This window comes from Cervus canadensis, chromosome 6 (genome assembly GCF_019320065.1).
Source record: "Cervus canadensis isolate Bull #8, Minnesota chromosome 6, ASM1932006v1, whole genome shotgun sequence".
NCBI lineage: Eukaryota > Metazoa > Chordata > Mammalia > Artiodactyla > Cervidae > Cervus > Cervus canadensis.
Genome location: NC_057391.1, coordinates 19,565,375 through 19,592,429, shown reverse-complemented (window position 1 = coordinate 19,592,429; position 27,055 = coordinate 19,565,375). Strand labels below are relative to the sequence as shown.

Here is a 27,055-nt window from a genome sequence, read left to right as displayed (position 1 = left end):
ACAGTTGTTTGAAACAAACAGCTTTTGTTATGCTGATAAATATGCCCTACACCCAACAAAACTAAGCTCTCAGCCAGGAGAACATTCACACCTGGGAAACAGTCAGGAGAGGAATGCCTACAACCTAAGATGTTCAAGTTGAAGTGACTTGACAAGTCCCTCACCGCTTGTTGTGAGATCTTTCTTCCCCATCGACCTGTGGTGGCTCCAAGGCCACCTCACACCCGTTCACCATAGGCCTTAGGCTGGGCACAAAAGTAGACCAACCACTTGCTGCTCGGTAGGATTCGGGAAAAGGGTAAGGTCTAACTGCAAGGCAGGCGCCCTAAACAGGGCCTGGCGATTGCCCTTGGCATGACGCAACCTTCTCGGCTAGTTGAAGCACCCTTGTTGCCAGGCTCGGTGCTCGGAGTCTCCTCCCCACTCATTGGTCCATGGAGAAGCCCCTCCGAGGTACCCCTGTCACCCGGGCGAGGATGAGAGCCCATTGGTCCAGACACCTCACAATCCCTCCACCCTCCCCCCACCGCCTGCAGGGTTCGTCCCATTGGTTGCTGCCTGACTCGGGAGCCCCCTGTTGCCTCGGGCCAGGCAACTTAGCGCCCCCAACGAGCGCCCCCAAGTTGACCCTGTTGCCCATTGGCTGCTCTGGAGACCGCGCCATCTAATGAGGAGCGAAGTGCAAAGCTCCAGAGCACGCGCTCCCCGCGGCGGGATCTAGGCTGCAGGAGCGGACCCGGCAGCGGCCGAAGCTGCGCAACAGTCAGCTGCCGGGCCTGTCTGCAGAGGACACCCGTTCTCCCTCGGACCCGGCCTGGGTTACAGCTTGGACCTTCTTCCTTCGCGAATCTTTGCATCTCCAACCTGGAACCCAACTGCACGGCTCCCGTAAGTTCGAAGCTCCCACGCGGTGTGCAGACTGGCTCAGGGCTGACGTATATCCAGTCTGTGTCTCCATTTACTTATCCCCTTAATCGTTTATCCACCCATAGTTCATCGGTTCCTTTATTTGGCATTCGGGGTCCACCTGCCTCGCCACCTGTCCACATCCTTCTCTCCGACGGTTTGGGGAATTCTGTACCCTGAAGAAGTTGGATTGAGATCTGAACGGGAGTGGTGTAGCCGAGGGTGAACCGCTGGAGGGACCATGTTCTATTATCCCAATGTGCTTCAGCGCCACACCGGCTGCTTCGCCACCATCTGGTAAGGGCGGGCCTGGCCAGGGTGGGTGCTCCGGGAGGGACAGCCAGGGGTCCCAGCCTGAGGGCTCCCCCTCCATCTACACCCCTCATTCTTCTTCCAGGCTGGCAGCGACGCGGGGCACCCGGTTGGTGAAGCGCGAATACCTGAAGGTGAATGTGGTGAAGACCTGGTAAGGCCCAGAAAAGAGTGGCCCAGGGCTGGGGTGGGTTAGGGGATGGACTGGGCTGGGCAAGGCTGTAGGTCTCTGGTGCAGCGGTGATGGGATGCGCTGTTCCCCCAGCGAGGAAATCCTCAATTACGTGCTGGTGCGAGTTGAGCCCCCGCTGCCGGGTGCGCCGCGGCCCCGCTTCTCGCTCTACCTCTCGGCGCAGCTCCAGATTGGCGTCATCCGGGTCTACTCTCAACAATGCCAGTACCTCGTAGGTAAGGCTGGAAGGCTCGGATGGAGGGCAGTGCCGAGGGCTCCTCCCCTGGGCGGGCACTGTAGCTTGCCCTCCCTGACCACAGAAGACATCCAGCACATCCTGGAGCGCCTGCACCGTGCCCAGCTGCAGATCCGCATTGATATGGTGGAGACTGAGCTGTGAGTGCCTCCCTGGGGCTGGGACCACCCGGTCTTTGGAAGGGAACTTGGCCTCAGTCCTTGACAGCCCACTGTCTCCCTCAGACCCAGCCTGCTGCTGCCTGACCACCTGGCCAGGATGGAGACTCTGGAAGATGCTCCAGACCCCTTTTTTGGGATGATGTCTGTGGATCCCATGCTGCCCGATCCCTTTGATATCCCTCAGGTAGGTCTCCTCCCCCTCGGACACCTCAGACTGATGAGCTGACAGCACAGAGGGGCGTGTTCTTTCTGTGCCAGTCTAACACCAGGGCTGGGGGCCAGGTGGGGGCCTGCTCCAGTTCTGCCCCACAGCCGTCATGGTGGACCTATCCAGACAAGCCTGCTGCACTTACCTATTCAGGACCAACCTAGAGACAGCTTTTGTCTTCACACCATTCCTAGAGCCGAGGCCCCAATCCAGGCCCTCAGTGTCCCTCGGCACTGGATTTTCCATGTCCTTGTCCATCCACTCCTAACACCCCTACAGCTTAGACAAGCTTTTATTGAAGTGTAGTTGATTTACAATATTGTGCTGGTTTCAGCAGCACAGCATTCTTTGTGCTGGCTTTTGCTGGGGTCATACACAAACTTGTCTCCCCACTAGACAATATACTCAAGATCAAGGATCTTTTGTTTCCTCTGTCCCTGATAACACTTGACCCAAGGATGCAGTACTTCTTTCACAAAGTGACCCAGGCTAGATAATTGGGCTGGGGCAGGAATGGGAGGAAGGGGAGCTGGATGGTGAGTGGGTTTACCCTGCATGCTGCTGTTAGTGCCACAGAATTAGGCATAAAGGGGTGTCACTGTTCATTGTCTGAATAAGGTTGTGAAAGTGGGGGAGCAGGGCACTGAAGCTGAATCTGATCTTTTGTTCCCATCCCTTCCCAAAGGTTCGACACCTTTTAGAGGCTGTGACCCCAGAGAAAGTTCCTGAAGAGATCCCTCCTGAAGTCCCTGCAGAGCCTCCGAAGCCAGGTGAGCAGAGACCCTTCTTTCTGGTGAGAGGCAGAGGAATGCCCAAGGGCTGAAGAAATAACTGTTTTTGAGCTTCTTTCAGGAGCAAGGCCTTGGGAGGGGCACTTGCAAGATTCTTACGATTGGAATTATTATCCCCATTTTACAGATGAGGAAAGTGAAGCCCATAGTGGTTAAGCAATGTGTCCTGGGTCAGACTGCCAGTGACTGGCCAGGGCCTGACTAGAACCCAGGTTGGCTTGACTCTAGAGTCTGTTTTTGCCTTACATACATGGGTGTGGGGACTTGAAAAGAAACAGAGGCTTAAGAAAAAAGAGAGAGAGAGGCTTGTGTGACTTGCCTCCCCCTCCAGAAAGGATTCGGGTCACCCCGGAAGCCATCACGATCAAGGAGGCAGAGCCTATACGTATGCTGCGGATCGAGGTGAGCTGTTCCCCTGCACAGAGCCCAAGGCCCGAGTCCTGCGTCTGATGGCCCAGGCCCCCTGTACCTGCTCCTTCTGCCCCTAGAGTCCTACCTTCTTGCCTCCGTTTCTCTACCCCGTCCCCCAACGCCTGAGTACCCACAGGCTTCTTCAGCCTGGCCTGGCCTGGTCCTGTGGCATGTCTCAGACAGAAACGGGCACCTCTCCTGACAGGGTGAACGGGAACTCCCAGAAGTCAGCCGCCGAGACTTGGAGCTGCTGATTGCTGAGGAGGATGAAGCCATCTTATTAGAGGAACGTCGGCTAGGTAGGACCCACCTGGCTCTGGATGGTCAGACCCCAGGCACTGGCCGTCTGGGCCAGGCAATGTTCACATCTCTTCTGTGTTCTAAGCTTGATCCTCTCTTCACAGAATTCAAGGAGGAGCCCTGGGCCCCAGAGGCGGAGATCACAGTACCCCCGCCCTCACCTGCAGCTCTTGTAGGGTAAGGCCAGGAGCCCTGGGCCAGGTAGGGGTCAGCGCTGGGAGGGTGTTTTCATCCTCTTGCTCATTTCCCCTCAGGGTGGAGGAGGCAGCAGAGCCACTTCCCAGCCGGGTCCTGGCCCCAGAAGAGCTGAAGCTGGTAGGCTGGGAGCCAGAGGTCCCACTTCCTGGTGAGTACCCACCAAACCAGGGTCCTTCCTGGGGGTCCCAGCACAGCTGCTGCAGGCAACACCCTGTAATCCAACTCGCTGAAGGGAGGACCCTCTAGCTTCTCACCTGGGTGGCTTTGAGGTCAAAGGGTGTGGACCTAGACTGTTGTTGCAGAGGTGACGCCCCCGCCGGAGCTGCGTCTGCCACCCGTCCCAGTCAGCCCTGAGGTGAGTGGTGCCCCTCCACACTGCCTCCTCTGCCAGAGCTCCTCACCCATTTTCAGTTTCCTCAAGGCCCCTGCTGGCTTCCACAGGCCTTTGTGCAAGTTTGTACAAGGTAGCCTGATCCACACCACATTTTATCCAGCCTGCACTTCCCAGATGGGAACCTCATACAGTGGGGGCTGCACCCCCTCCGAGTCCCCCCTCAAGCCCTTCGTCGGGCCACCTCTAGGGACTGGGAGTGTGGGGCCTGTTTACAGTCCACCAGGACCTCAGCAAAGAGAGTAACGGGTAGCCTTGCCCCCACCTCCCCTCCCCATTCAGTTGAGGAGGCCCCCAGTCGCCCCACCTCCCAGGGGCCCACCAGCTCGCCGTCGCCGTCGCCAGTTGTTATTCTGGGACGAGGAGACTCAGATCTCTCGGAAGGAATTCCAGGAACAAATGCAAACCAGAGCCCACTGCAGGGAGTGTGTGAGTACACCCCAGTCTCTGGAGGGATGGGGGGAGACAGGTGCATGCTGGGCCATCTAAACTCCTGGGGGAATCTTGAGAACAGTCCCCAAAACGCATGGCTTGGGGAGCTGCCCACACACCACTTTGTGACCCTGCCTAGCACATCCAAGGGCATCAGTTGAAAATCATTTTAACAATGAGCAGAGCAGGCAGGTGCATGAGCTTGAAGAGCTGGAAGGCCAGAGGCCCTGGAACGAGGCATTACAGGTAAAGGGCCATGGCTCCTTCCTAACCAGTTTTCTGGCCTTCTCTGCACACAGCCAATGGTGCAGCCTCCTGAGAGGATGATCAGGAGCCCCGCAGAGCTGTTCCGAAACCCGACTTACTGTGAGAAGTGGTGGGAGCTGGTGTAGGGTACCCCCCACACCCCTATTCCTCACACCTCAACCCCCTCCCTGCTGCCCCTCTCCACAGCTGGCTGGCTACCCTCAGAACTGCTGGCTTTCTGGACCCACTGTGCCCAGCCACCTCCAAGGGCACTAAGGCGAAGGCTGCCTGAGGAGCTAGAAGAGGCTGAGAGGGAGGCAGCGGCTGAGGAGGAGAGGAGAAAGGCTGAGACTCCGAGCGATATTGAGGTAGCGGCCCCCTCAGTCCTTCCTGGAACCCCGTCTGCTCTGAGCTTCCACAGGCCGCCTTCTGCCCACATGAGCCAACTGGCCTGCCTTACCCCTGCCCCAGGTGTGACGCTTGGGGCCTTAGTTCTCTCTCTCTCTTCCCCAGGTCCTGAGGGAGGCCCTGGAGCCCAGTGGGCCCCTCATGGTATCTTCTGGTAAGTACCTGGAGAAGGGGCAGTGGAGACCACCACTCTAACCTCTGTCCTGGGAAAGTGGAGCCCCAATTGCTGACAGTTCTTGTCAGTGCATTTAACATAAGGACTCACAGACTGATTATCTTCATTCCCCTCCCTGCCAAGTGCCGTAAACAAGTCACCGCCCGCTATGGCACCCAGTTGGGCCAGGTGACCCCAAATCCCGACTGTTCCGATGCAAACAGACCCGCTCATGACACTCCCCTTTCCCTGACAGAGCTCTCCCTAGAAGCAGCTGAGGAGGAGAAGTCCCGCATCAGCCTCGTGCCCCCGGAAGAGCGGTGGTGAGCAGCAGCCGGCCTGCAGCCCTGGCCAGGAGGGGGAAGCAGTAGGATGGGGCTGTCACCGCCACCTCCTCCCCTGCTCTGTCCAACTCGTGTGTTCTTCTAGGCCCTGGGTGGAGGCGGAGCAGCCAGAGGCCCCTGCGCTGCCCGTGGTGCCTGAGCTCCCTGAGGTGCCCGTGGAGCTGCCCGTGGAGCTGCCCCCCGAGCCCGAGCTGCTCTCGCCGGAGGCTGTGCACAGGTACCAGGAAGGACGTCCCTCCGTGGGTGGCCGGGGCTGCGGCCTCTCCTGATGGTTCTTGGTTCTTGACCCCAGGGCAGTGGCGCGGGAGCTGCAGGCCAACAGGGAGCCCGACTTCAACAGCCTGGTGCCGCCTCTCAGCCCCCGCAGGATGGCCGCCCGGGTCTTCTACCTGCTCCTGGGTGAGTGAGGAGCATGTGTGCCCATGTGGAGGGTGGGGAGCGGACACACGGGCCAGAGACTGTGGTAGGGACTCCTCTGACCAGCCCCCTCCTCCTCTGTTGACCAGTGCTGGCCGCGCAGGAGATCCTTCGTGTCAAACAGGAGGAGCCATACGGGCGCCTCCTGATCCAGCCAGGGCCCCGATTCCACGACAGTTAAGAGCCAGTTTACAAAGCTGCCAGGCAACCAACTACATCACACTGTGTCCTTCTGAACGTGTATCTCTGTACTTCCTGCTCCTTGAGCTACCGTTCAAGCAGAAAATAAACTGCCTTTATTACAGAATGGTGTCACAACTCTGTATTGTCCCACAGCTCCAGCCCTAGGGGACATCCCCGTAAGGCAGCAAGTAGGGCTGGGACTCCAAGTGGCTATGATGCCCAGGCCGAGAATCTTTGGTAAGGCTTAAGCTGGAACTGGGCTGAGAGCTGGTCTTGGGCCTGGGAGGGCTCTGTTCTCTCCAGCCCAGCTGCAGCCCACAGTCTAGGTGAGGCCCAGGATGGCCTGGAGCTCCTGAGCCTTGTCACCAGGCAGGGAGCCCAGTGCTGAATGGAAGCTGTCGGTGTGCTGTTTGGCCAAGAACTTGAGGAGAAGCAGCAGCGCCGCCTTGGTGTCTGGGTGGAGAGTGAAGAGGGAGATGTCTGCGGAGGACCGGCCCCCAACCCTAGCTGCCCCAGGCCCTCCGAGTCCTGCTGCTCCCCGCCTCCCCCCAGTCCTGCCCACAACTGCCATCCTCACCTGATGGGATCTTGTTCTCGGCCAGGATGAGGCTGTAAATACGAAGGAGCTCTGGAGCCACGTCTACAACCTGTGGCAAAAGATGGGCCGACTAAGGGGCAGAAGAACCTCTGGGCCCCAGCACTGGGGTGGGCAGGAAGAGCCCCAGAGAGGCAGTCTCCCACCTGAGTGTTTGAGCCTGCCCAGGAGTACCCTCAGTTTGTAGGAGGGGGCCTGATTAACACTGATTAACAGACATCCCAAACAACTGTGAACCCTGAGAAGGACCCATGAAACAGGGTAGTAGTAATTTTGCAGGGGGAAGAGGGGTAGCGGGAGGATGGGACTGTGACCACAGATAACTGAAATCATGGCCTCAAAACCAAAAGGATCTCAGACACTCAGGAGCTCCACCAACACAGTCTCTGAAGGTGTGCGACAGAGGTGATAGACACAGGAGCACTGGGACATGGTTCCAGAGCTAGCCACTTGGTTCGGGTAAGTTGTATTCAGAAAGCAGAGCTCTCTGATTAAAATGGGAGGTGGGGTGGCCCAGTAGAACCAGGCTTCATGGAGCACAGTCTGAAAGAGCCGTGGTCTAGGAAATCAGTTTATGAAAGCTGGGATTTCTGGCTCAGAACAGAGGGTGGAAACAAAGCCTTCCTGGGGAAAAATGCTACGTGGTGAGAGGAAGCCCCTTCTCTCGCATTAAAGGCCTGGCTGCCAATCCTGGCAGACTAATGAGAAAGCTGAGAAGAGCAGCTTCAACGGACGCTAACTCTGCCCATCAATGAGACTAGAGCATCAAGCCCTCTGCAAGGGCCCCAGGGTCGGGGTTACCTGGTCAGGGCTGCTCTGGTACAGGAAGCTGAAGAGATGCCCCATGGTGACCCACTCCTCCAGGTCTTCCTTCAGTGGCAGGGCGTGCAGCAGCGGGGCCAGCACCTGGACACACGGAAGACTCTGGCCCCTGGCCCCGCACGCTCCGCAGCTCCCTGGCCTTGCCTGGTGCCCCCCAACCTTACCTGGGGCTCCGGTTTCCTCGTGGGACTGGCCATCAGCAGGCGGGCAAGTGCCCCACAGATGTTGTCATGGACACGATCATGGCGTTCTCGTGCCAGGAGGGGCAGCAGGAGCCCCAGCAGTTTGGGGAAGTGTCTGGTCCAAAGTCAAGGAACAGGCACACGGGCAGACTGCTCCCCTCCCTAACCCCAGGGCCATGCTCCCAACCGCATCCAGGCCCCCTCCTACAAACTGAGGATACTCCTGGGCAGGGCGACCCCCGTGCTCTGCCAGCACGCCCAGTCCAAAGATAGCATTACTTCGTACCTCGGGGTCTGCCTCCCGGGAGGCACTCAACAGCACGGGGAATAGCCGGGACACAAACTGGGCCGACGCAGCACCCAGGCCTTGAATGGACTCCGCCAGTGTTCCCACTGCAAAAGACTTCTCTGCCACTGTGCAGCCCTGCTTCTGGTGAGGGGAGGAGTGCTAGTCAGCCTGGGACGGGGACAGATAGAGGAGGAGGGCACTGGGGCCTGGGAGGAACAGGGTTGGAAGTCAAGAGAATAGAGCACTCACCGTCTTGCAGAGCAGTAATGGCAGGAAGCCAGCAAAGAAGGGGGCAAAGGCGTCTCCCCCGGCCGCAGCTGCCAGGGCAGGGATGGCCTCACCAGCATGCTCCAGCAACATGGCATCATATTCAGCCTGTGGGGCCAAGTCAGAGGCTGGAGTGCCAGGGCCAGCTCTGAGCCTGGGAGCAGCTCCCATCATGCCAACTGCAGGTGGTCGCCCTGAGGGCTGCCCTTGATTGACAGGACTGGGGGCCCCTCCCAGGCTAGGTTGGTTTGCAGCCCAGCCTTTCCTCCTTCCTGGTTCTCCTATTCCCATCCATTGATCCAAGCCTGCCCCAAATCCCCACCGCCAGGAAGCCTTCCTTGGATCTCCACTGCCTCAGTTGGAGCAGGGTGGGTTATTCAGAGCCACTAGCAATCTCTGAGCAGCCCCTGTACCCCCAGGCCAAGGCCAAGTGCACTGCCCGCCTGCCCCATGGGGATGACCTGGTCCCGTCTGCACCCGCAGTTCTCACCTGCTCCTCCTCCTCCTCCTCCTCCTCATCGGTGTCCTGACAGGCTGTCTGCGGGAAAGGGCGCTCAGCTCAGTCTGGGCTCTCCAGCCCCTTCCCGTCTCCATGGGGTGGAAGGAGGGGGATGTCTCTGACCAGCCCCACCCAGGGCCACCTCCTCACCCTCCTCACCTTCCTTTGCAGCACAGCTTTGAGCGCCTGGCAAAGCTCAGCAAGCCGCCCGGGGGGCTGCAGTGCCAGACCGCCACAGCTGCGCAACATCGCCGTCAGGGCCTCCAGCACGGCCATCACTACCTGGCGCTCTCGCTCCCCGTGCACCGCCTGCAGGTAGGACGGCACCACCCGGGCCAGCGCGGCCTGCAGAGCTGGGGACACGATTGGCTGAAGCCCTGGTCAGGCCCTGCCCCCTCCCCACCCACCCCGTTTCCAGGGGCCCCATCCTCCTCTTCTCACCAGCAGTGTTGGATTCCGAGGGGCAGCTTTGACAGGCTTTGTGCAGTGCGCAGCAGAACTGACCCAGGGCCTCGTGGGCCGCCTTCCGCACGTTCAGGTGAGGGCACTGCAGCATGAGGAGGGGCAGGACGTGCATGCTGTGTGCAGGGCCAACCTGAGCCCTCTGACCCTGCTCACCGGCCCACCAGCCCACTCACCTCCAGCAGTTTGAACACTTCTTCAAAGACAGTCTCCATGTAAGGAAGGAAGGCAACACTGTGGACAGACAGACAGACACACCACCATGGAGAAGAGGGTCCCAGGAGGGGTTTCCAGTGCTGGGGAAGGGCTGATGTTCACCTGGTATTCACGGAGATCTCCCCCAGGGCAGCACAGGTGTCTTCCTTCTCATCGAAGAAGGCGTTTCCCACACTGTATCTAGAGTAAGGCGGGGAGGCGGCAGCAATCAGGTGCCAATAAGAGCAGAACTGTGCCTGGGCCCCTGTCTCAGCCAGGACTCCCTGGACCAGAAGGGCAGCCCCCTCACCCTGAGATCTCTGAGTCATCCTCTTCTTCGTCATCCTCCTCCATGAGCTCCTCCTCTTCCTCACCACTGCTCTCATCGTCAAAAAGGAGGAATGTGTGGCTTCCATCGTACTGAGGCTGGATGGGGAGGCCCAGCAGGGACTTCAGCTCAGCTGGGCCCTGGAGAGAGCTCCCATCCCAGGGGTGGCCTTCCCCCACTGGCCCACACCCCCCCAACCTTCCACTCACCACAATGCCCTCGGTGGAACGCAGTGACAGCAGCATGAGTGTGGTGATCTGTGGCAGGTGGGGAGCCAGGCTCTCACCCATTAGCCCTGATAAGGCTGCAAACAGGCTGTACCTGGGAGAGGCAGGTGGAGGCTGCATAGTCCTGCTTGCTGTAGCCAGGCTGGATGGGGGAGCCCGGGGAACCCATGGTCCAGAATGGGAGGTCTGGGGTCTGGGTGGGGGCAGGGTGAGGGCTCACTCACGTGCAGCGCCGCAAGTCAGGGTCGTCTACCTGGTCGCACAGGCCCAGCCCCAGCTGGCAGCATTCCTCAGCCAGGGGCCTCATGGGCTCCCCTACTGCTCGTACCAGCACCCCAAGCGTCTCTGCGGAGGCAAGGGCATGGTTAGCACCAGGAGCTCTAGGCTAGAGGTGTGCAGGGCCAAGGCTTGGGGAACCAGAGGTAGCTGAGGGGGATTAAGAAACCCCTCCCACCCCTGGGTATAGTGCAAGGGAAGGGAGACACCTGTGCTGCCCCGGAGCCCATTGCTGTGAACATCAGGGAAGCATCGGCCCCTCCCCGGCCCCGGGAAGCCTGCCAGGAGCCCCTCACTCACCCAGGCTCTGGATCCGAACAGGCTGCAGGTCCTCGTGGTTCGTCAACAGGAACTCCCGCAGATGCTCCATGATGGTGGGGAAGTAGGGCAGCATGGAGGCCTGGGCAGCCGTGGCTGTGGGTGGGAGGACAGACTCAGAGCCGGCGGATAAGCCGGGATCACCTGTCACAGGCACCGTGAGTGAGTGAACGGCGTGAACCCCAGGTGCCCACCTCCGGCCTCCGACTCACCAACGGCTCCCAGGGCGCTCACAGCCAACTCCTTGGACCGGGAGCTGCTGGGGGTCCTCAGAGGCTGCAACATACACTCCATAAGCTCCGGAAGGTAGGGCTGCACTTTAGGCCCTGTGGGAAAGGGCATCCCTCCAGCAACCAACCAAGGTCCTCATGCGCCCCCGGCCAACCCGCCTTGTGGCCCCACCGCGCCGGCCTCCCTACCACACCTGTCCCCACCACAGGCAGTGGTTCACGGAGCTGCACACCCTGCCCTTTCAGCCGAAACCACAGCCCCATCCACTCCCTCACACCCCCAAATGCCCTGATTACCTAGGTTCTCCACGAAGTTCTCCAGGGCATAGCAGGCCTTGGCCAGGTGATGTGTGTGCCCAGGAGGCACTGACTTTAGATAGGCGAGAAGCAGTGGCATCACCTCCCCAGAATAGCTGCTGATGTGGGGCTGGGGGAGAGGAGAAAGGGAGTCTGAGTCAGCTTAGCTGCAGAGCACATGTCTAAGTGCTGAGAACAGCAGGTATGCAGAAGGATGAGCTGAGGGATGAGCTGGTCCCTGGGACGGGGCAGGGGGTTGGGGGGGCGGTGGGAACTCTGGAATGGTGGCTGCCCACTGTGGCCTTGCTGACCTGTAAATTCTCTGAGAACTGGCCCAGAGCAAAGAGCGCGGCATTGCGCACAACCTGCGATGGGTCCTCCAGACTCTTGCAGACGATCTGCAGCAGTGGGGGCAGCAGTCTGGATGGGGCAGGACAAGAGGATGGAGTCTGAGGGGCAGGACCTGAGATCCCTGGGCTAAGCCAGGCTGCTCAGCCTGGGAAAACCAAGCCTTCTGTCACCAGACGGTAAGCACCAGCCACCGGGGTATGCACATTTATCTGCCAGATCAGGATGTTTGAGGGGAAGGGCAGATGCTACTGATGATGAGGCTGAAGCACAAGCGCAGCCCAGGACTGCCGTGGGCGCTGTGGTCCTCCTCACCATGGCCCACCCTCACTCCAAGACAGGAGAACAAACACCTCTGCCTGATGTGGTCACCGGCTCCGTCGGAGAGCACCGCCAGTACCAGGAGCCCAGCCTTACGCTGGTATGGGCTCTGGCTCCGCAAGGCCTCTTCCAGCATGGGCATCTAGGGAAGCAGATGGCAGTCTCCTGAGACCCCAGCAAGAGCCTGCCACGCCTACCAGAGCCCAAACACCCTCAGCCTCAGGGGGACTAGGCAAACCCGGGGTTAGGAGCACTGGAAGGACAGAGCCACACTTACCAGCAGGGGACAGAGCTTCTCAGGAGGCAAATGGAGTGCCAGCATGTCCACGACCTGGAATAGGACAGGAAGACCTAGCCGGACTCCCATCTCTGCCCCGCAACCTTCTCCAACTACCTCACACCCCAGCCACCAGACCCTCCACATTTATCCCACCTGAACAGCAAAGTGCTTGGGGGTCTCCCCCACCAGCCCAGGATCCAGCTCTTCCTCCTCCACATCCTGGTCCTCAGGATCCAGCTGGCCCATGGGGGGCTCAGCAGCCATGATGGGAAAAAGGGTGTGCAGCAAGGGTGGCAGGAAGCGATTCTTCAGCAAGGCCTGAAGGGGAAGGATGAAAGGGTGTCCCCTGAGAATCTGCTCCCACGATGGGCTCACATTTAAAATTCTAGCCTTCCAGGCTACAAGGGGTCCAGCAGGAGATTCCCAGTCCCCAAGCCAAGGGCTGGGCTGAGTCCAGACAAAATCTAGAACACCTTAGCTATGGTATTTTACATATCCCCCAAAAGACAGCAAGCCCCAAGAGTGAGACAGAGGAGGAAATGGGGCTGGATTGATGTGTGTCAGAAGGCAACTCACCTTGCTCTTGACTTTGACCAAGAAAGTGAGGCAGCAAAGAATACGCACACGTATTGCATCGCCCAGGGCTACGTTTCTAGCCACCTGCCCAGAGACCAGCTCAAATCAGAAACGGGCAAGGAAGCTCCCAGCAGAACGAGCAGCAAGGACAGTGCCAACCCCAGGCTCACCTCCAGGCAGAACGTGAGGACCTCTGCGAGGTGCGAGCTGATGATGGGCACCTCTGACTCCAGCAATTCATCCAGGGCCTCCATGGCCTCACAGGCTTTTGCCTGCCAAACAGAGAAGTCACAGGCTTATTTATTATACTCTTCTGTAGTGGATCAGGCTGAACAGTCCTGCAACTCTCACTCCTTCCAACAGAGCTCCCACCCAAATGTCCTTACTTCATCTATAGGGATCAGAGTTTGCACAGCCACGATAAGCTTGGGCACCAACATCCGCGCAAGAGGCTGGAGGACACAAGATGAGATGAATCACAGAAAGCATGACACAGCCTCATCTCCAGCCCCAGAAACTGTCCGCTTCCTCAAAGTCTGGACATAGGAGGAGTCCAGGCACAGCCACCCACAGGATCCCCAGATCTGCGTCCGCTAGGGGAAGGACATGAAAGCCCAAGGACGGGAACCAAGGAAAATAAGGGCCCATATCTCACCACATCATCAACGCCAAGGTAAGGGGCCATGGTGGTCAGAGTGCGCAGGGAATAGAAGAGGAGCCCAGGAGAGCCCACCTCACCAAGGGTCTCATTCAGAAGTCGGAGAAGCTCCCGGTGGTGGGGTCGGAAGGCCTCAGGTCGGGAGGTCACCACCACACTTAGAAGCAAAAGCCCCATCTGCTCAGGAAGAAGGGTTGATAGCTTACAGTCTATCCAGCCTCTGGGTCCCCTCCCCCCACCAACCATGGGACAGTACCTCTCTCTCCCGGATGTGGGCGCTGTGTGTACTATGTTGAAGAAGCTGCAGGAGCTGAGGCCAGGCCTCCAGGCCTTCTTTTCGAAAAATGGCAGCTGAGAGCTGGGCCAGGCTAAGACTCACAGAATGCCTGCAAACAGGAGAGACTGCCCACCCTCAGTCACCCTCCAACTCCCCTTCTGTACACGATGGCTCCGTCTCCCTAGGGTGGCCAGGAGAGAAACCTCCAGGTGTGCACAGATGGTCTCTGCCAAGTTGGGACACAAGATGGCAACTCAGAGAGAAATAGAAGCATGGTGGGGTTGACCTCATATTGAATTTCAGTTCCATTCTTCTGACTCGAGTTTGCCAGACCATTACAGCCCACTCTCAAGAACTTTAGTCTTTAATACATCCTGAGAAAAATTCTTCCTCTCACCCTTGATCTAGAACCAAAGTCCCTGCCTCCCAAGACCCAGCCTAGAGCTGAAAAAGAAGGCAGAAACCGGGAAAAGATCTCAGCCTGGAGCCAGCTAGGACCCCGAGAGAAGGCAGGCAGGCACTTACTCTGTCTCTCTCTGGAGGACTGTCAGGACCAAGGACTTGATGCTGGAACACAGGTGGCAGAAGATTGGTACCCAGAAGCCGCCTCAGCCTGGCCCCGCCCCGCCCCTGGCCCAACCCACCTCTCCCGTTGCTCAGCCGCCAGCCGACGCCAGCGGGTGCTCAGTCGTCTGCGGGTCAGTACGGCCGCGAACTGGCGGATCTGAGACGAGGAAGCAGATACGTGAGGGACCGGACCGGGACGAGGAAGCAGGCGTTTGGGGGTCCGGGGGAAGGACGAGGAAGCCGGCGTGTGAGGACCGGGGCAGGAAAATGCTGAGCGGATGGCCGAGGACAGGAGCTAGGACTTGACATGTGGCGTACTACAGCTCAGCGGGAAGGGCCAGAGGCCTCACCTGAGGGTCACCCGCTGAGGCCAGCAGGTCGCAGAGCGTGGACAGGGAGGCGGGGTCCCGAAGAGCGGTCTGGAGCTGTTCAGTGGCCTGGGAAGAGCCTGAGGGTCAGAGTCGGGCCGTTCCCGAAATCCCCTACTCGCCCTGGCCCGGTCCTGCCTGCCCCGTACCCGACGGATGCGCTCGGTGTCCGGCAGCAGCAGCTCCCGCAGGATCTGTTCCAGGCCGGCGGGCTCCATGGCAGCAGCGGAGCCGCGGCTGCGAGACCGGGAGGGGGGAGGGACAGCACGTGGAGGCTCTGAAATCCGCTTCCGGCGGAAAGGGCGTTGCTCCGCGCCCCTCCCATCACCAGGGTGATTCAACTCCAGCGCGGAGCGGCGGAGTTCGGGCTCCGCCACTTCCGTTGGGTCGAGCGCCGGCTGAGCCGCGGAAACAGGGCCCTGGTAATATAAGTTCCCACAGCAGACGGTTCCCAAGCTCCGCGGAGAATTCCAGTTCCGTGCATTTCGCGGCCGACACGGCCTCCTAGGGTTCATTGCCCTTAACGGCAGGGCATGAGTTCCTATATCCAGACCAAACCTTTTTCTTAATAAATTTTATTTTGGTATTGTAAAAAGAAAAATCAGGCCCCCAACTAAAAGCAACTTAAAAAAATTCAAATATATACTCCTTATAATAATAGAGACTTCTAACTTCCAGGCCCTCTCTGGTGAAGGGAGACCCAAAGGGCAAAAGGGAAGGCAACAAAACCACCACACAAGTCAGTCACTCAATCGAAGAGATGTTGGTAAGAGACCAATGAACGGGGGCAGCATGAAGAAAGGGAAAGAGCAATAGTTTTGCCGCCCAAAACTCAGTCCATCTTGAGGTTAACATAGATATAACGGATGAACTTGAGGGAAGAAAAAAAGGAGATGGTGCCCAGCATGAGGAAGAAGACGTATCCTGTGAGTAAGGAGTAGCCAAAGAACTCTACTGTCTGTACCGTCCCTGACATGTTGGAGCGACGGGCATAGTAGAAAACGGAGTAGAGGAAGATGAAGAGCCCAGTGGAGCCGACACTCAGCACAGATCGCCACCACCAGCGGTAGTCCTCCCCAGACAACTGGAAGTAGGTGAGTGCAATGGAGATGCAAGCCCCCACACTCAACAGGATGGCGAAGACGAAGAAGAGGATGCCATAGAGAGTGTACTGCTCCCGACCCCACACGGTGGCAAAGATGTAGTACAGCTCCACAGAGATGGCACTGTGAAGAGAAGAGACGGTATACAGCGTTTAAAGGGCTGCGGGCATCGCCAGCGCAGCCTCCACCCCTCCGTGTTACTGGGTCACCGTGCAAAGTGGGCCCTCTCCACTTCCTGCCCTGGAGTTCCTGGCTTGATGGGGATTCTTTTTAACCTATGATTAGCTGCTCTCATTTCAAGAACATCTTTGGTAGGTTGAGAGCAGAGATTTTGTCTGTTCTGTTTTCCACTGTATTTGCCTGACACGAAAAGGTACTCAACAGATTGAATGAGTAATCAAATGGGTTTTAAGCCCCACATGGTGTCACTAAGGTCAGAAACTAGGAAGACAGTGAAAGGAGCAATGTCTCTGGAGAGCTTTTCAAATTAGACACCCTCATATTTGAACTGATACTCCTGCTTGGAGAAAGGAGGAACCACTTAGTGATCTTTTAATAGTACAGTTCTGAACCAGGGACCATCACTGACATTGGGTTAGGGTACTGGTGAGTAGGGAAGGGGAAAGTTATGGTCAAGATCCTGAGAGTGATGCCCACAGAATAAAGGGAGGATACCTGAAAGGTAGGAAGCCACCAACAGTCATGTGGACGAGTGTAGACTTGTACCAGGGCTGGGGTGGGATTTCCCGGGCGATGTTCTTGGTGCGACAAGGTGCGTCAAAGTGGCTAGCGTTGTTCTTCCCGAAGATGCCTCCGATGACAGTGAGGGGAAAGCCCACCAACAGCCAAACCGTGAGAAGCAGCAGGATGGTGGTGGCTGGCAGAGCCTGTGTTGAGCCATTGGCCCAATGCACAGAGTTCACCACACTCCACGTCAGGAAGAAAGGCACTGCAGGGATGGGCCCCCAGAGGGAGGGTCAGCACTAGGAGCTACATCCCTGGGAGCACCAATCAGACTGGACCTAAAGGGGTGAGGAGTGAAACATCCTGCTCCCAGGCTGACTCCACCCTTTCATGTCTTGTTCTTTGTTCCCTGGCTTACCAACACTCCCTCCCCTACCCATTATCAATAAGGATCAAGGCAAGCCCGTTACATAATGATCCAAGAATGACACAAATCCACCTGCCTCCAAGGACTTGTCCTGCCATGGCACTGGTTGACTCCTAGTATGAGACATTCCTTTGAATTAAGGCCCTGTTTTCAGAAAGCCTTGGTTCAAATGTAAATGTGATGGAAGAGAAATCAGACACTTGAGTTGGAAACACAAAAGGTTCAGAATGCAAATTACTGTCTTTGAAAGGACAGGCTGGCTTGAAAGGCTGCAGTGGGGTAGCCCGCTTCCAAATTAAAAAAAACTTTGGGAAAAAGAAAGGGAGTATCAAAAGATAAATTCGAGAATGTTATTTCAGTGGAATGGTTGAGAATACAGGCTCTAGAATTTGATTGCCTAGTTGTGAAACCTGATTCACTGCTTTTTAGAAGTACAATCTCAGGCAAGTTACCCAACCAGCCTTAAGCTCAAGTTCCTCATCTGTAAAATGGGAACAATAATACCAACTTCATAAAGTTAGTAATGAGTATTAGATGAAGGCATGTCAAGTGCTTATCATAATGCTTAGAACATTTTAAGGGCTTAATCATCTTTAACTATGCAAAAAAAAATGCATTTTTTTCTTTTGGATGGCTTTTTAGTGTTTCTTTTGCCTATTTTCATTCCCTTATAGCCTTACTTGGACTCTATCTCAGATTCCACAATGTGTTCTAAGTTCCTAAATTGGCCCACCAGGAAACAGGCAGTCATACCAGAGAAGAGACTGGTGGTGAGAATGATGTTCCACACCCAGCGCTCGCCTCCAATCTGCCGGTAGAAGTGGCTGGACACGTAGCCAGAGATGCAGCAAGTCAGGGCATACAACAAGATGGCTGCTGAATTAATAGCCCCGTGACGGTGCACGTTGAACATGCCCAACAGCGCCATGACAATAATGCCTGCAGGATGGTAGTGGAAAGCCTGTGTTAGATCTCACTTATCCCATTTCAGAGGGATCAGCCAGCCCCCTTTCTCCCAGACCCAGGGCTTCCAATATCCCCCAGTTCTGTTGTCCAGAAAACCCACAGGAGAATATATGCATCCTCGTTAGAGCCATCCCACCCCTTAGGTCTGCCCCTCACCTTGGACAGAAAAGAAGCTCTGCAGATCTTTTTCTGAACAAACCACCTACTTAGTGCTACCCCTTGAGAGAAATCCCTGATTAATTGTTATCACCTCACCAGTGCCAAGGGCCAGGAATTGGGCACCCACACCAAGTACAGCACAGAGCAGACCACGGTATGGAGGGAAGCGGAAGACATCTGTATGGATAATTTTCCAGCCATTGTCACTTTGGTCAAAGTCATCACCCGAACCTGCAGAGGTTGTCTCTTCATCCAAGTTATACCGAGCCAGGTCATTTCGAAGCACACGCATGAGAATAACAGCCACAAAACCCACCAGTAAAAACACAAGCACCATGGAATTGATGATGGACAACCAATGGATTTCCAGTGTTCGGGGAAAGAAGCCACCATCATCACCACGGCGCCTGTCACTCCGACGCTCAACTGACGTCTCAGACCAGCGCACGCTGTAGGTGTGGGTGAGGCCTAGGAACTCATCAGGTCGTAGCCCATCTAAACTGTGGGGCTTGACATCCCGCACTGAGACATTGGCAAATATAATTCGATCTCCATGGAATTCTAGGTGGAAGTCCAAATGGGTCCAGAGTCCTATCTTGTGGCTGTGAGGCAGGAAGCCACTCTCCTCCATGTAGCCCACAAAGCCACGGATTGGCAAGTCGTCCACCACAAATTCAAAGTAATATAGTTCCTCAATGGCCTGGCGTAGCTGTTCCACCTACAGAGAGCAAGTCAGGAGTCAGATAATGCCTCCCCAAGCAATGGATTAGAGCAGGATTTCAGCCTCAGCACTAATGACATTTTGGGCTAGATGATTCTTTGTTGTTGGGGGGCTATGCATTGTAAGATGCTCCATCCCTGGCTTCTCACTAAACATCAGCAGCATCCCCCAATCCTGACAATCAAAAATATCTCCAGACATTGCCAAATGTCCCTTGAGAGACAAAAACCCTCTGCTGAGAGCCACTGGATTAGACCCTAGTATGTTGTGATTCTCCTAAATGAACAAGTATGATTTGTCAGGATGAAGGCCTAGAAGGAGAGGTAGAAGGTGTAGGAAGGCCTGAAGCAGACCAAGGGAAAATGCCCTAAGATAGGAATTGCTGAAGAAAAAACCATGACAGGCAAAATAGAGTGTAAAGGAGCCAGTTAAAATAGCTGAGAGGTAGGAATGGAAAAAAATGACTACGTAGGAGTTGGGACCTTATGACCAACAGAGAAGCTTCTAGTCAGGAGCCCTGGGTTCTCATATCAACTCTGCAATCCACCATCTATGTAGTCTCCAAAAAAGTTACTTCTGAGCAAGGATGTTTCTGTATCAACCAACTGTCCTGCCTGTCACATAAAGTTGTAGTTAGAATCAAATCGGATCATTTCCATAAAGGTGCTTTGAAAACCATAAACTCAAGGTCCTGGGAAGGAGGGCTGAGTCCCAGTCACTGTGGAGAGGCTGACCTGTGCGGAACTGAGCTGCATATGGCACAGAACTCTCTTCTCCACATTCTCCCGAAAGCGGATCTCGTACAGAGACTCTGCCATTCGGTCCCCATCCAGCACTTCGCCCAGGCTAAGGCTTTTGTGGCGTATCTTCTCAGGGCAGCAGACCGGAAGCTGGTAGTAGTGGTAAGTCTCCTGAGGGTTATGGTAAGGTCCCACTTTGTTGACATAGAGAATGACGGGGTCGCCGGCCTTGTAGTGTGTCGCACCTTCCACCCCGGGCTCACGGCCTGTGAGCAGCAGCAGCAGCAGGAGCGGCCCCCACCGGCAGCTCCAACTTCGAGGGTGCCTTAGGACTGGCATCCTTAAGGCTGCGGAACCTGTTGGAGGGAGTTCTGCAGTTATGGGAACCAGGGATCAAGTGACCCCCCCCAGGTCAGGTTCTTCGAACTGAAGCCAATGGCTCCAATTCCTCCCCTTGGCCTTTCCTCCCATCCCTCAGGAGGCCACCACCCCCCGACCCCACCGCCACAACCACACCAAGTCTCTCTAGCCCGAACACTAGGTTCCGCCTCTGCTCTTGTAGTCCTCTGAACCTGGGGTACCCCCTCCAGCAGCCCGCCTGCCCGGGACCTCCCCGCGAGCCCCAGCCCATTTCCATGGCAACGCCACGCGGCCCCGCACCTCCGGCACCTTCCGGCTGTAGCCCCGGGGTGCTCTCCGCGCGGGAAGGGCTGGCCGAGGAGGCCTCTGCGGCCCCGTAGCCGCTCCTGCTCTCCAGCCGGGGTCTCCCCCAGAGCGGCGCGCTAGCGGGGGGCCTGGAGAGGACTTGACGACCGACCTCCACGGGGCTGGCCGCCGCGGTGCCTGATCACAGCGGCTGCCGCCGCACCGCAAAACGTCGCCCTCGGCTCACCTCAGTGCTGCCGGAGGAACTTTATACGGCTGGAGGCTCGGCCCACCTCTGCAGACCCAGCGACTCTCCGCCAGTGCGTCGCCCGGCGCGGGGCCCTCCCGGCAATCGGAAGGGCAGCTCGGGACACGTCAATCTTACCCCTTCCGCCTTCGCCCGCAGGGACCTCAGCCCCGCGGAAAACTCCTTCCCTGGAGCTTGGAGGGAGCCACGCCCCCCGGCTGAAGCCGCTGCTACGCTGTCCTGTTTCCCCCGGAGGGGTTGCGGTTGAGACCTCGCTATGAGGACACAAACACGTTTTTTTGGATAAAAGTCGCCGACAGTCCGGTCCCCTGTCCTCGGGAAGTTTGGGGTTGGACGCCTAAGAGCAGTGCCCGCCGCGCGCACCGAGTGACCCTCCGGATCCCGGGGGCGGCTAGCCCACGCCTAGTGGATGCCCGACGCGTTTGCCGGCTGAACCAATGGAACTCGCCACCGAGTGCAGAGGCCGAGTCCCGAGAGGCGGTTCAAGGTTCCCACCGAGGACGAGGATGAGGCTTTGGGCGTTGCTGTCCTAGGACAGCGAGGACACAGCCCGTACAACGGCCCTAGAGTCGGATCTCACCTCAGGGCTGCTCTGCCAACAGTCATGAATGGCCTCTCGCCAAAAACCAAATACGTAAATAAAAGTATCTTCCCGAGGCTTTCCTGGAGGCCTCCTTGACTGTATAATGACCGTCCTGTGTCCGACGATAGGCAATCCTGGGCCAGGTCTGGTTAGGAGGCAGGCAAAGAAATCGGGGTTTTTACCCCGTGTGTTGGGCAGCCTGGAGCTTATTATTAATTGCAAGTAAAGCATCTTAACTTGTTTTGATCACTGTTTTTATTTTTATTTACCTGTATGTGTTGTTGTTGTTTAGTCGCTCAGTCGTGTATGACTTTGCGAACCCATGGACTGCAGCATGCCAGGCTTCCCTGTCCATCACCTTCTACCCGAGCTTGCTCAAACTCATGTCCATTGAGTCAGTGATGCTATCCAAACATCTCATCCTCTATGGGCCCCTTCTTCTCCTGCCTTCAATCTTTCCCAGCATCAGGGTCTTTTCTAATGAGTCAGCCCTTCTTATCAGGTGGCCAATGTATTGGAGCTTCAGCATCAGTCCTTCCAATGAGTATCAGGATTGATATCCCTAAGGATTGACTGGCTTGATCTCCTTGCTGTCCAAGGGACTCTCAAGAGTCTTCTCCAACACCACAGTTCAAAAGCATCAATTCTTCAGCGCTCAGCTTTCTTTATAGTCCAACTCTCACATCCATACATGACTATTGGAAAAACCACAGCTTTGACTAGACGGGCCTTTGTTGGCAAACTAATGTCTCTGCTTTTTAATATGCTGTCTAGGTTGGTCATAACTTTTCTTCCAAGAAGCAAGCATCTTTTAATTTCATGGCTGCAATCACCATCTGTAGTGATTTGGGAGCCCAAGAAAAAGTCTGTAACTGTTCCATTGTTTCCCCATCTATTTGCCATGAAGTAATGGGACCGGATGCCATGATCTTAGTTTTTTGAATGTTGAGTTTTAAGCCAGCTTTTTCACTGTCTTCTTTCACCTTCATCAAGAGGCTCTTAGTTCCTCTTCGCTTTCTGCCATAAGGGTGGTGTCATCTGCATATCTGAGGTTATTGATATCTCTCTCTGCAATCTTGATTCCAGCTTGTATTTCATCCAGCCCAGCATTTCACATGAAGTACTCTGCATATAAGGTAAATATGCAGGGTGACAATATACAGCCTTGATGTACTCCTTTCCCAATTTGGAACCAGTCTGTTGTTCCATGTCCAGTTCTAACTGTTGCTTCTGACCTACATACAGGCTTCTCAGGAGGCAGGTAAGGTGGTCTGGTATTCCCATCTCTTGAATTTTCCACAGTTTATTGTGATCCACACAGTCAAAGGCTTTAGTGTAGTCAATGAAGCAAAAAGTAGATGTTCTTCTGGAATTCTCTTGCTTTTTCTATGATCCAACTGATGTTGGCAATTTGATCTCTGGATCCTCTGCCTTTTCTAAATTCAGCTTGAACATCTGGAAGTTCTTGGTATGTGTTTGAGCATCTTTTAATTTTGTATTGCCGATTATTCTGGAAAAGTGTATTCTGTCAAGGGATCTGTCACTAGGGAAGTTCCTCTGGAGATCACACCTAGGGTCGGTGAGTTTGGCCGCTTGAGAACAACTTAAGGTTCCTTTTACTCGAGTAAAGACAGTGGAAAGTGTTAAGTGACTTCTGGCTTGAGAAGTCCTTCATTTACTCATTTCTGCCCTCTCTGACCCAGCCCTCCTCCCTGCAGGAGGTGAGGTTCCAGGATGTAGAGATTGAGATTTTTAGACAGTGAGTTTTGTAATTAGAAAAGTAACTTGGAGTGGCTTTGGAATAATCTTTTACATGACAACCACCTGGTCCCTAAACCTGGGCCTCTTTCACAGTTAACAGTCACTGCCCCCCCCCCCCCCATAAGATCAGTGCCATCAGGATTCCTCTGCTTTTCTCGAGTATCTTCCAAATTGCTTGCCATGCTGCCTTGGTGCTGGTCCTATCCCTTCAACTAAGCTGACAGCCACCTTGCTTCTCTCTTGGTCATCTCTCCCCTTGTATCTATTTTCCACACTGTTGCTGCAAGTTTTTTTTTCTTTTTTTAATCTTAAAGATGTCCTATTTCCAGCAACAGTGATTCTTTTTTAAAAAAAATTTAATATGATTTTTAAAGGTTTCTTTCCATTCAGTTATTACAGAATATTGTCTGTATTCCCCATGTTGTACATCCTTGAGCGTATCTTACAGGCAGTAATTTGTATGTCCCATTCCCCCACCCCTATATTGTCCCTCTCTCCCTCCTCACTGGTAACCACTAGTTTGTTTTTTTATCTGTGAGTCTGCTTCTTTTTGTTAAATTCACTAGTTTGGGACTTCTCTGGCAGTCCAGTAGTTGAAACTCCTTGCTTCCAATGCCTGGAACGTGGTTGGGGAACTAGGATCCCACATGCCTCGCAGTGCAACCAAAAAAAAAAGTAAATTCACTAGTTTGCAACAACAGTTCTTAAATCTCAGTATGCATCAGGTTCAGCTAGAAACTTATTAAAAACAGAGATACCTGGGTCCCCTCCCAAATCAGGATCTTGGGGAGGACGTTACTGGGCATCAGTATTTTTTAACAAGCTCTGATTTTGATGCATACCAAAATTTAACCATGAGTACATAGGACAGAGCCATAAAAAAAAAAAAACAAAACCTTGGCATATTAGGTCTCTCAGACCTGGATCTAAATTACTTCTCCAGGTACATTCCCCTCTGGAACCCTATCCTGTGTTTAAATTGAAATCTTGAATGTCGTATTTTCTCAGGCCTGCAAGCTTCATATAGTTCCTTCTGCCTAGACTGTTCAATCCACCATTCCCTGCTTGCCTGTCTTTTGAACAGTACAAATGCCACCTTCTCTATAAAGCCTTCCCTTACATCTCCTTTCAGACTTTGTTTATAGAACTTTATCTCACTCTTATATTTCATTAACTTCTTATGTGTCTGTCTCCCTTGCTAATTGCTAACTCCTCACAGGGGGATTATAATTTATCCATTTTGGTATCCTTAGCAAAGGATAAATCCTTAGCAAGCACAACCTAGCAGTGTTTTTGTATACAGTAGGCAGCTCAATGGAAACAGTGACAGACTTTATTTTCTTGGGCTCCCAAATCACTACAGATGGCGACTGCAGCCATGAAATTAAAAGACACTTGCTCCTTGGAAGAAAAGCTGTGACAAATCTAGATAGCCTATTAAAAAGCAGAGACATTACTTTGCCAACAAAGGTCTATCTAGTCAAAGCTATGGTTTTCCAGTAGTCATGTATGGATGTGAGAGTTGGACCATAAAGAAAGCTGAGCACCGAAGAATAGATTCTTTTGAACTGTGGTGTTGGAGAAGATTCTTGAGAGTCCCTGGACAGCAAGGAGATAAAACCAGTGAATCCTTTAGGAAGGATCCTATTCCAATATTCTTTGGAAGGACTGATGCTGAAGCTGAAGCTCCAATACTTTGGCCACCTGATGTGAAGAGCTGACTCATTAGAAAAGACCCTGATGCTGGGAAAGATGGAAGGCAGGAGGAGAAGGGGCCGATAGAGGATGAGATGTTTGGATGGCATCACTGACTCAATGGACATGAGTTTGAGCAAGCTCTGGGAGTTGGTGATGGACAGGGAGGCCTGGTGTGCTGCGGTCCATGGGGTCACAAAGAGTCAGACACGACTGAACTGAACTGAGGCAGCTTAATACACAATCCTTGCACGAACTGATTTACCTGCTGTACATGATGAGAACAGAGGTGCCACCAAGCTGCCTATCCAGGGGAGCAGAAGACAGGCGGGGCCGGGTGAGCCTCCTTACCATGATGTGTCCTGGACAGCTGCTCATTTTGATAGACTGAGGATGTAGATCTGATTCCAACAGGACTTTCAGTCACCCTGCCAGCAGGACTGTCAATGAGAATTTACCAGTAGCCTATGGCATAATCTGTTGAAAGTTTTGTTTTGGAGGATGGAAGATAAAAGAAATTTGATTCTTCCCTTGTTATTACTTGTGTGCCATCCCCACCCCCCCCACCATCTTAAATCCAGATAACATCTCTTCCTCTGTCTTTCCCACCAGACTCGTTTCATTTTCAGAGACCTGCAACCCCTCCCCCTGCCCTTTGGCCTTTTTCTCACTTGTCTTCCTAACCCATGCAGCTAAGGTCTTTAGCCACATTCTTACATGAGTTCTCGATGCCTCTCTCCCATTATCCTTTCACTGCAGCTGCCAAGTGAAATCTTAATCTTGGGTCAATTTGTCTGTTAATGTTCAAGCACCAACATCAGGATGCTAAAAAAATCTTAACACTATACTGTGTTAAGATTGTGTGTCCCTAAGCTGGGTTTTCCAATCTCAGTTGGACCCTCAGTGCTGCCCGTTGTTCATTTTCCCAGTCAGCTCTCTCCCATTCTCCACAAGCCCTTCTTCTCAGATCTTTTGACTTCATACCCCTTCCCTCGTCAATTGACCTTCCTTACAGCCTAGCGGGAGATGCAAGCAAGAAAAACAAGACACTACATTAGAGAAAGTACTGGAGCTGTGCGAGCACTCAGGAGGGAGGGACATCTGATTTGGACCTGAGCAGTCAGTAAAGGCTTCCTTAAAACAGCACATCAGCTAAGCCCTGAAGAGAGTCAAGTCTGCCAGAACAGAGGGAACAATGAAGGAAAAGCAGTTGTTTGGCTGGAGCATTGCATGTATATTACAACAGAAAATTAGAGAGGTAAGTGGGGTCAAATTTGAAGTCACATAAAAGAATTTCGACTTGATCCTAAGGAGAATGGGGAGGCACTGAATTGTTGCGGGAACAAAAGCAGATTTGTTCCCTGGACTTCAGGGTGAACACACTAAGGGATGAGGAGCAGAAGGCTTGCTGGAGTCATCAGTGAAGAAGTGGGTCTTGATGAGATCCTTAGGAAGGATGTAAAGGTCAGAGGAAATAAGGCTTGTAACAGAACCTTATTTCTATTAGGAATAGAGGGAGAAATAACAGAAATAAGGTTCTGTTACAGGGATGGATGGTGGGAGAGGCTCCTGTGGAACCTGGGGAATGGCTGGCAGGATGTAAGGAAAACTAGAGTCCAGGGTCATGGAAGGCAAGATAAGGGTGCATTTCAAGGTTAAGAGGCATCTCCATCCCCACCCCATACATCTGAGTGATCCTTGTAACTATCTTTATTCATATAAAGGTATGGAAGTGATGTTTTTTGATTTTGGAGCCTATGTCTCAATTGATCATGCAGCTTCTGATTTTTTTTTTTTCACTTGGAATTTAGTGCAAACTATGTAAGGCAACTTGGGCTAGTCTACTGAATAATGACATGATATGCATAGCTCAGTTGGTGAAGAATCTGCCTGCAATGCAGGAGACCCCAGTTTGATTCCTGGGTCTGGGAGATCCCTGGAGAAGGGATAGTCTACCCACTCCAGTATTGTTGGGCTTCCCTTGTGGCTCAGCTGGTAAAGAATCCGTCTGCAATGCAGGAGACCTGGGTTCAATCCCTGGGTTGGGAATATCCCCTGGAGAAGGGAAAGGCTACCCACTCCAGTATCCTGGCCTGGAGAATTCCATGGACTGTATAGTCCATGGGGTCGCAAAGAGTAGGGTATGACTGAGCAACTTTCACTTCACTTATGCAGAAACAAACCAGCCTAGCTGAGATGATGTCACCAGATGAACTACCCAAGTGAGTCCAGCTCACTCTTTTTAAAAAAAAAAAGCCACCCCCACAAAAAGAATATTTTAGATCCTTTAGAACATGCTTCTACAACACCTTACCATTCTCTGTAATATTCTCATACTCAGGTGTTTCTCATGCTGGATTATAAGCACTAGTAGCATAGGGTCTCTATTGGTCTTACTGGTAATTTTCTTCCAGGATGCCACACACTGTCTGGCACATAGCAGGTACTCAATAAACATGACTGGTTGAAAGGACCAGATCCATGGAATGAGTCTCATCAGATTACAAAGGGACCTTTCCAGCAGGAAACTGCATTTCCTCTCAAGCCTTGTGGCCAGTGGTGGATAGAAGGTGAATTATGATGTGTGCAGAACATGGGACCTTGGGGAGTTCCGTAACCAAGAGGAGAAAG

At 54.2% G+C, this 27,055-nt stretch overlaps 3 protein-coding genes across 7 annotated transcripts; 1 reads left to right on the top strand and 2 right to left on the bottom strand.

The window, feature by feature from the left end:
* The first annotated feature begins 549 nt into the window (after positions 1–549).
* REC8 (REC8 meiotic recombination protein) lies at positions 550–6,325 on the top strand. Of its 3 annotated transcripts, XM_043471077.1 has the most exons (20): positions 571–888; positions 993–1,203; positions 1,304–1,372; positions 1,484–1,626; positions 1,711–1,786; positions 1,871–1,991; positions 2,701–2,785; positions 3,138–3,208; positions 3,423–3,516; positions 3,622–3,694; positions 3,772–3,863; positions 4,018–4,070; positions 4,389–4,535; positions 4,838–4,904; positions 4,992–5,152; positions 5,298–5,346; positions 5,603–5,669; positions 5,776–5,907; positions 5,983–6,089; positions 6,197–6,325. In XM_043471077.1, the coding sequence occupies exons 2-20, from the start codon at positions 1,148–1,150 to the stop codon at positions 6,286–6,288; spliced, it is 1,755 nt and encodes a 584-aa protein (XP_043327012.1). In that variant the 5' UTR covers positions 571–888; positions 993–1,147; the 3' UTR covers positions 6,289–6,325. The 3 variants fall into 3 exon arrangements, with proteins under 3 accessions (XP_043327013.1, XP_043327015.1, XP_043327012.1); XM_043471078.1 differs by having other exon boundaries at positions 550–1,203; XM_043471080.1 differs by having other exon boundaries at positions 550–1,203; positions 3,423–3,540.
* Positions 6,326–6,380: 55 nt separating this feature from the next.
* Positions 6,381–15,193, bottom strand: IPO4 (importin 4). Its single transcript, XM_043471073.1, has 30 exons — positions 14,822–15,193; positions 14,655–14,741; positions 14,382–14,461; positions 14,263–14,304; positions 13,717–13,846; positions 13,458–13,637; positions 13,189–13,254; positions 12,973–13,074; positions 12,803–12,886; positions 12,380–12,544; positions 12,224–12,277; positions 11,979–12,088; positions 11,589–11,697; positions 11,278–11,407; positions 10,963–11,076; positions 10,733–10,846; positions 10,381–10,501; positions 10,139–10,250; positions 9,912–10,027; positions 9,725–9,802; positions 9,583–9,640; positions 9,386–9,491; positions 9,104–9,297; positions 8,936–8,983; positions 8,428–8,553; positions 8,111–8,319; positions 7,872–8,004; positions 7,687–7,791; positions 6,868–6,937; positions 6,381–6,743 (listed from the first exon to the last, which is right to left on the bottom strand). The coding sequence occupies exons 1-30, from the start codon at positions 15,185–15,187 to the stop codon at positions 6,613–6,615; spliced, it is 3,540 nt and encodes a 1,179-aa protein (XP_043327008.1). The 5' UTR covers positions 15,188–15,193; the 3' UTR covers positions 6,381–6,612.
* Positions 15,194–15,231: 38 nt separating this feature from the next.
* TM9SF1 (transmembrane 9 superfamily member 1) lies at positions 15,232–20,496 on the bottom strand. 3 transcript variants are annotated; one of them, XM_043471075.1, is made up of 6 exons: positions 20,365–20,496; positions 19,467–19,828; positions 18,108–18,729; positions 17,640–17,825; positions 16,451–16,724; positions 15,232–15,898 (listed from the first exon to the last, which is right to left on the bottom strand). In XM_043471075.1, the coding sequence occupies exons 2-6, from the start codon at positions 19,809–19,811 to the stop codon at positions 15,505–15,507; spliced, it is 1,821 nt and encodes a 606-aa protein (XP_043327010.1). In that variant the 5' UTR covers positions 19,812–19,828; positions 20,365–20,496; the 3' UTR covers positions 15,232–15,504. The 3 variants fall into 3 exon arrangements, with proteins under 3 accessions (XP_043327010.1, XP_043327009.1, XP_043327011.1); XM_043471074.1 differs by lacking the exon at positions 20,365–20,496 and adding an exon at positions 20,133–20,293; XM_043471076.1 differs by lacking the exon at positions 20,365–20,496 and adding an exon at positions 20,142–20,271.
* Between the last annotated feature and the right edge of the window lie 6,559 nt (positions 20,497–27,055).

Bases quoted from the DNA above. Each gene is read 5' to 3' on its own strand.
- REC8 (XM_043471080.1), top strand. From the start codon at position 1,148: ATGTTCTATTATCCCAATGTGCTTCAGCGCCACACCGGCTGCTTCGCC. The intron at 3,695-3,771 runs GTAAGGCCAGGA...ATTTCCCCTCAG, and splicing joins TCACCTGCAGCTCTTGTAGG to GGTGGAGGAGGCAGCAGAGC. The intron at 6,090-6,196 runs GTGAGTGAGGAG...TCTGTTGACCAG, and splicing joins GGTCTTCTACCTGCTCCTGG to TGCTGGCCGCGCAGGAGATC.
- IPO4 (XM_043471073.1), bottom strand. From the start codon at position 15,187: ATGAACCCTAGGAGGCCGTGTCGGCCGCGAAATGCACGGAACTGGAAT. The intron at 9,641-9,724 runs GTGAACATCAGC...GTCTGTCCACAG, and splicing joins GAGATCTCCGTGAATACCAG to TGTTGCCTTCCTTCCTTACA. The intron at 8,320-8,427 runs GTGAGTGCTCTA...TCCCCTCACCAG, and splicing joins CATTACTGCTCTGCAAGACG to AAGCAGGGCTGCACAGTGGC.
- TM9SF1 (XM_043471075.1), bottom strand. From the start codon at position 19,811: ATGCCAGTCCTAAGGCACCCTCGAAGTTGGAGCTGCCGGTGGGGGCCG. The intron at 18,730-19,466 runs GTCAGCCTCTCC...TGCTCTCTGTAG, and splicing joins TGCAGCTCAGTTCCGCACAG to GTGGAACAGCTACGCCAGGC. The intron at 17,826-18,107 runs GTGAGGTGATAA...ACCATCCTGCAG, and splicing joins ATTCCTGGCCCTTGGCACTG to GCATTATTGTCATGGCGCTG.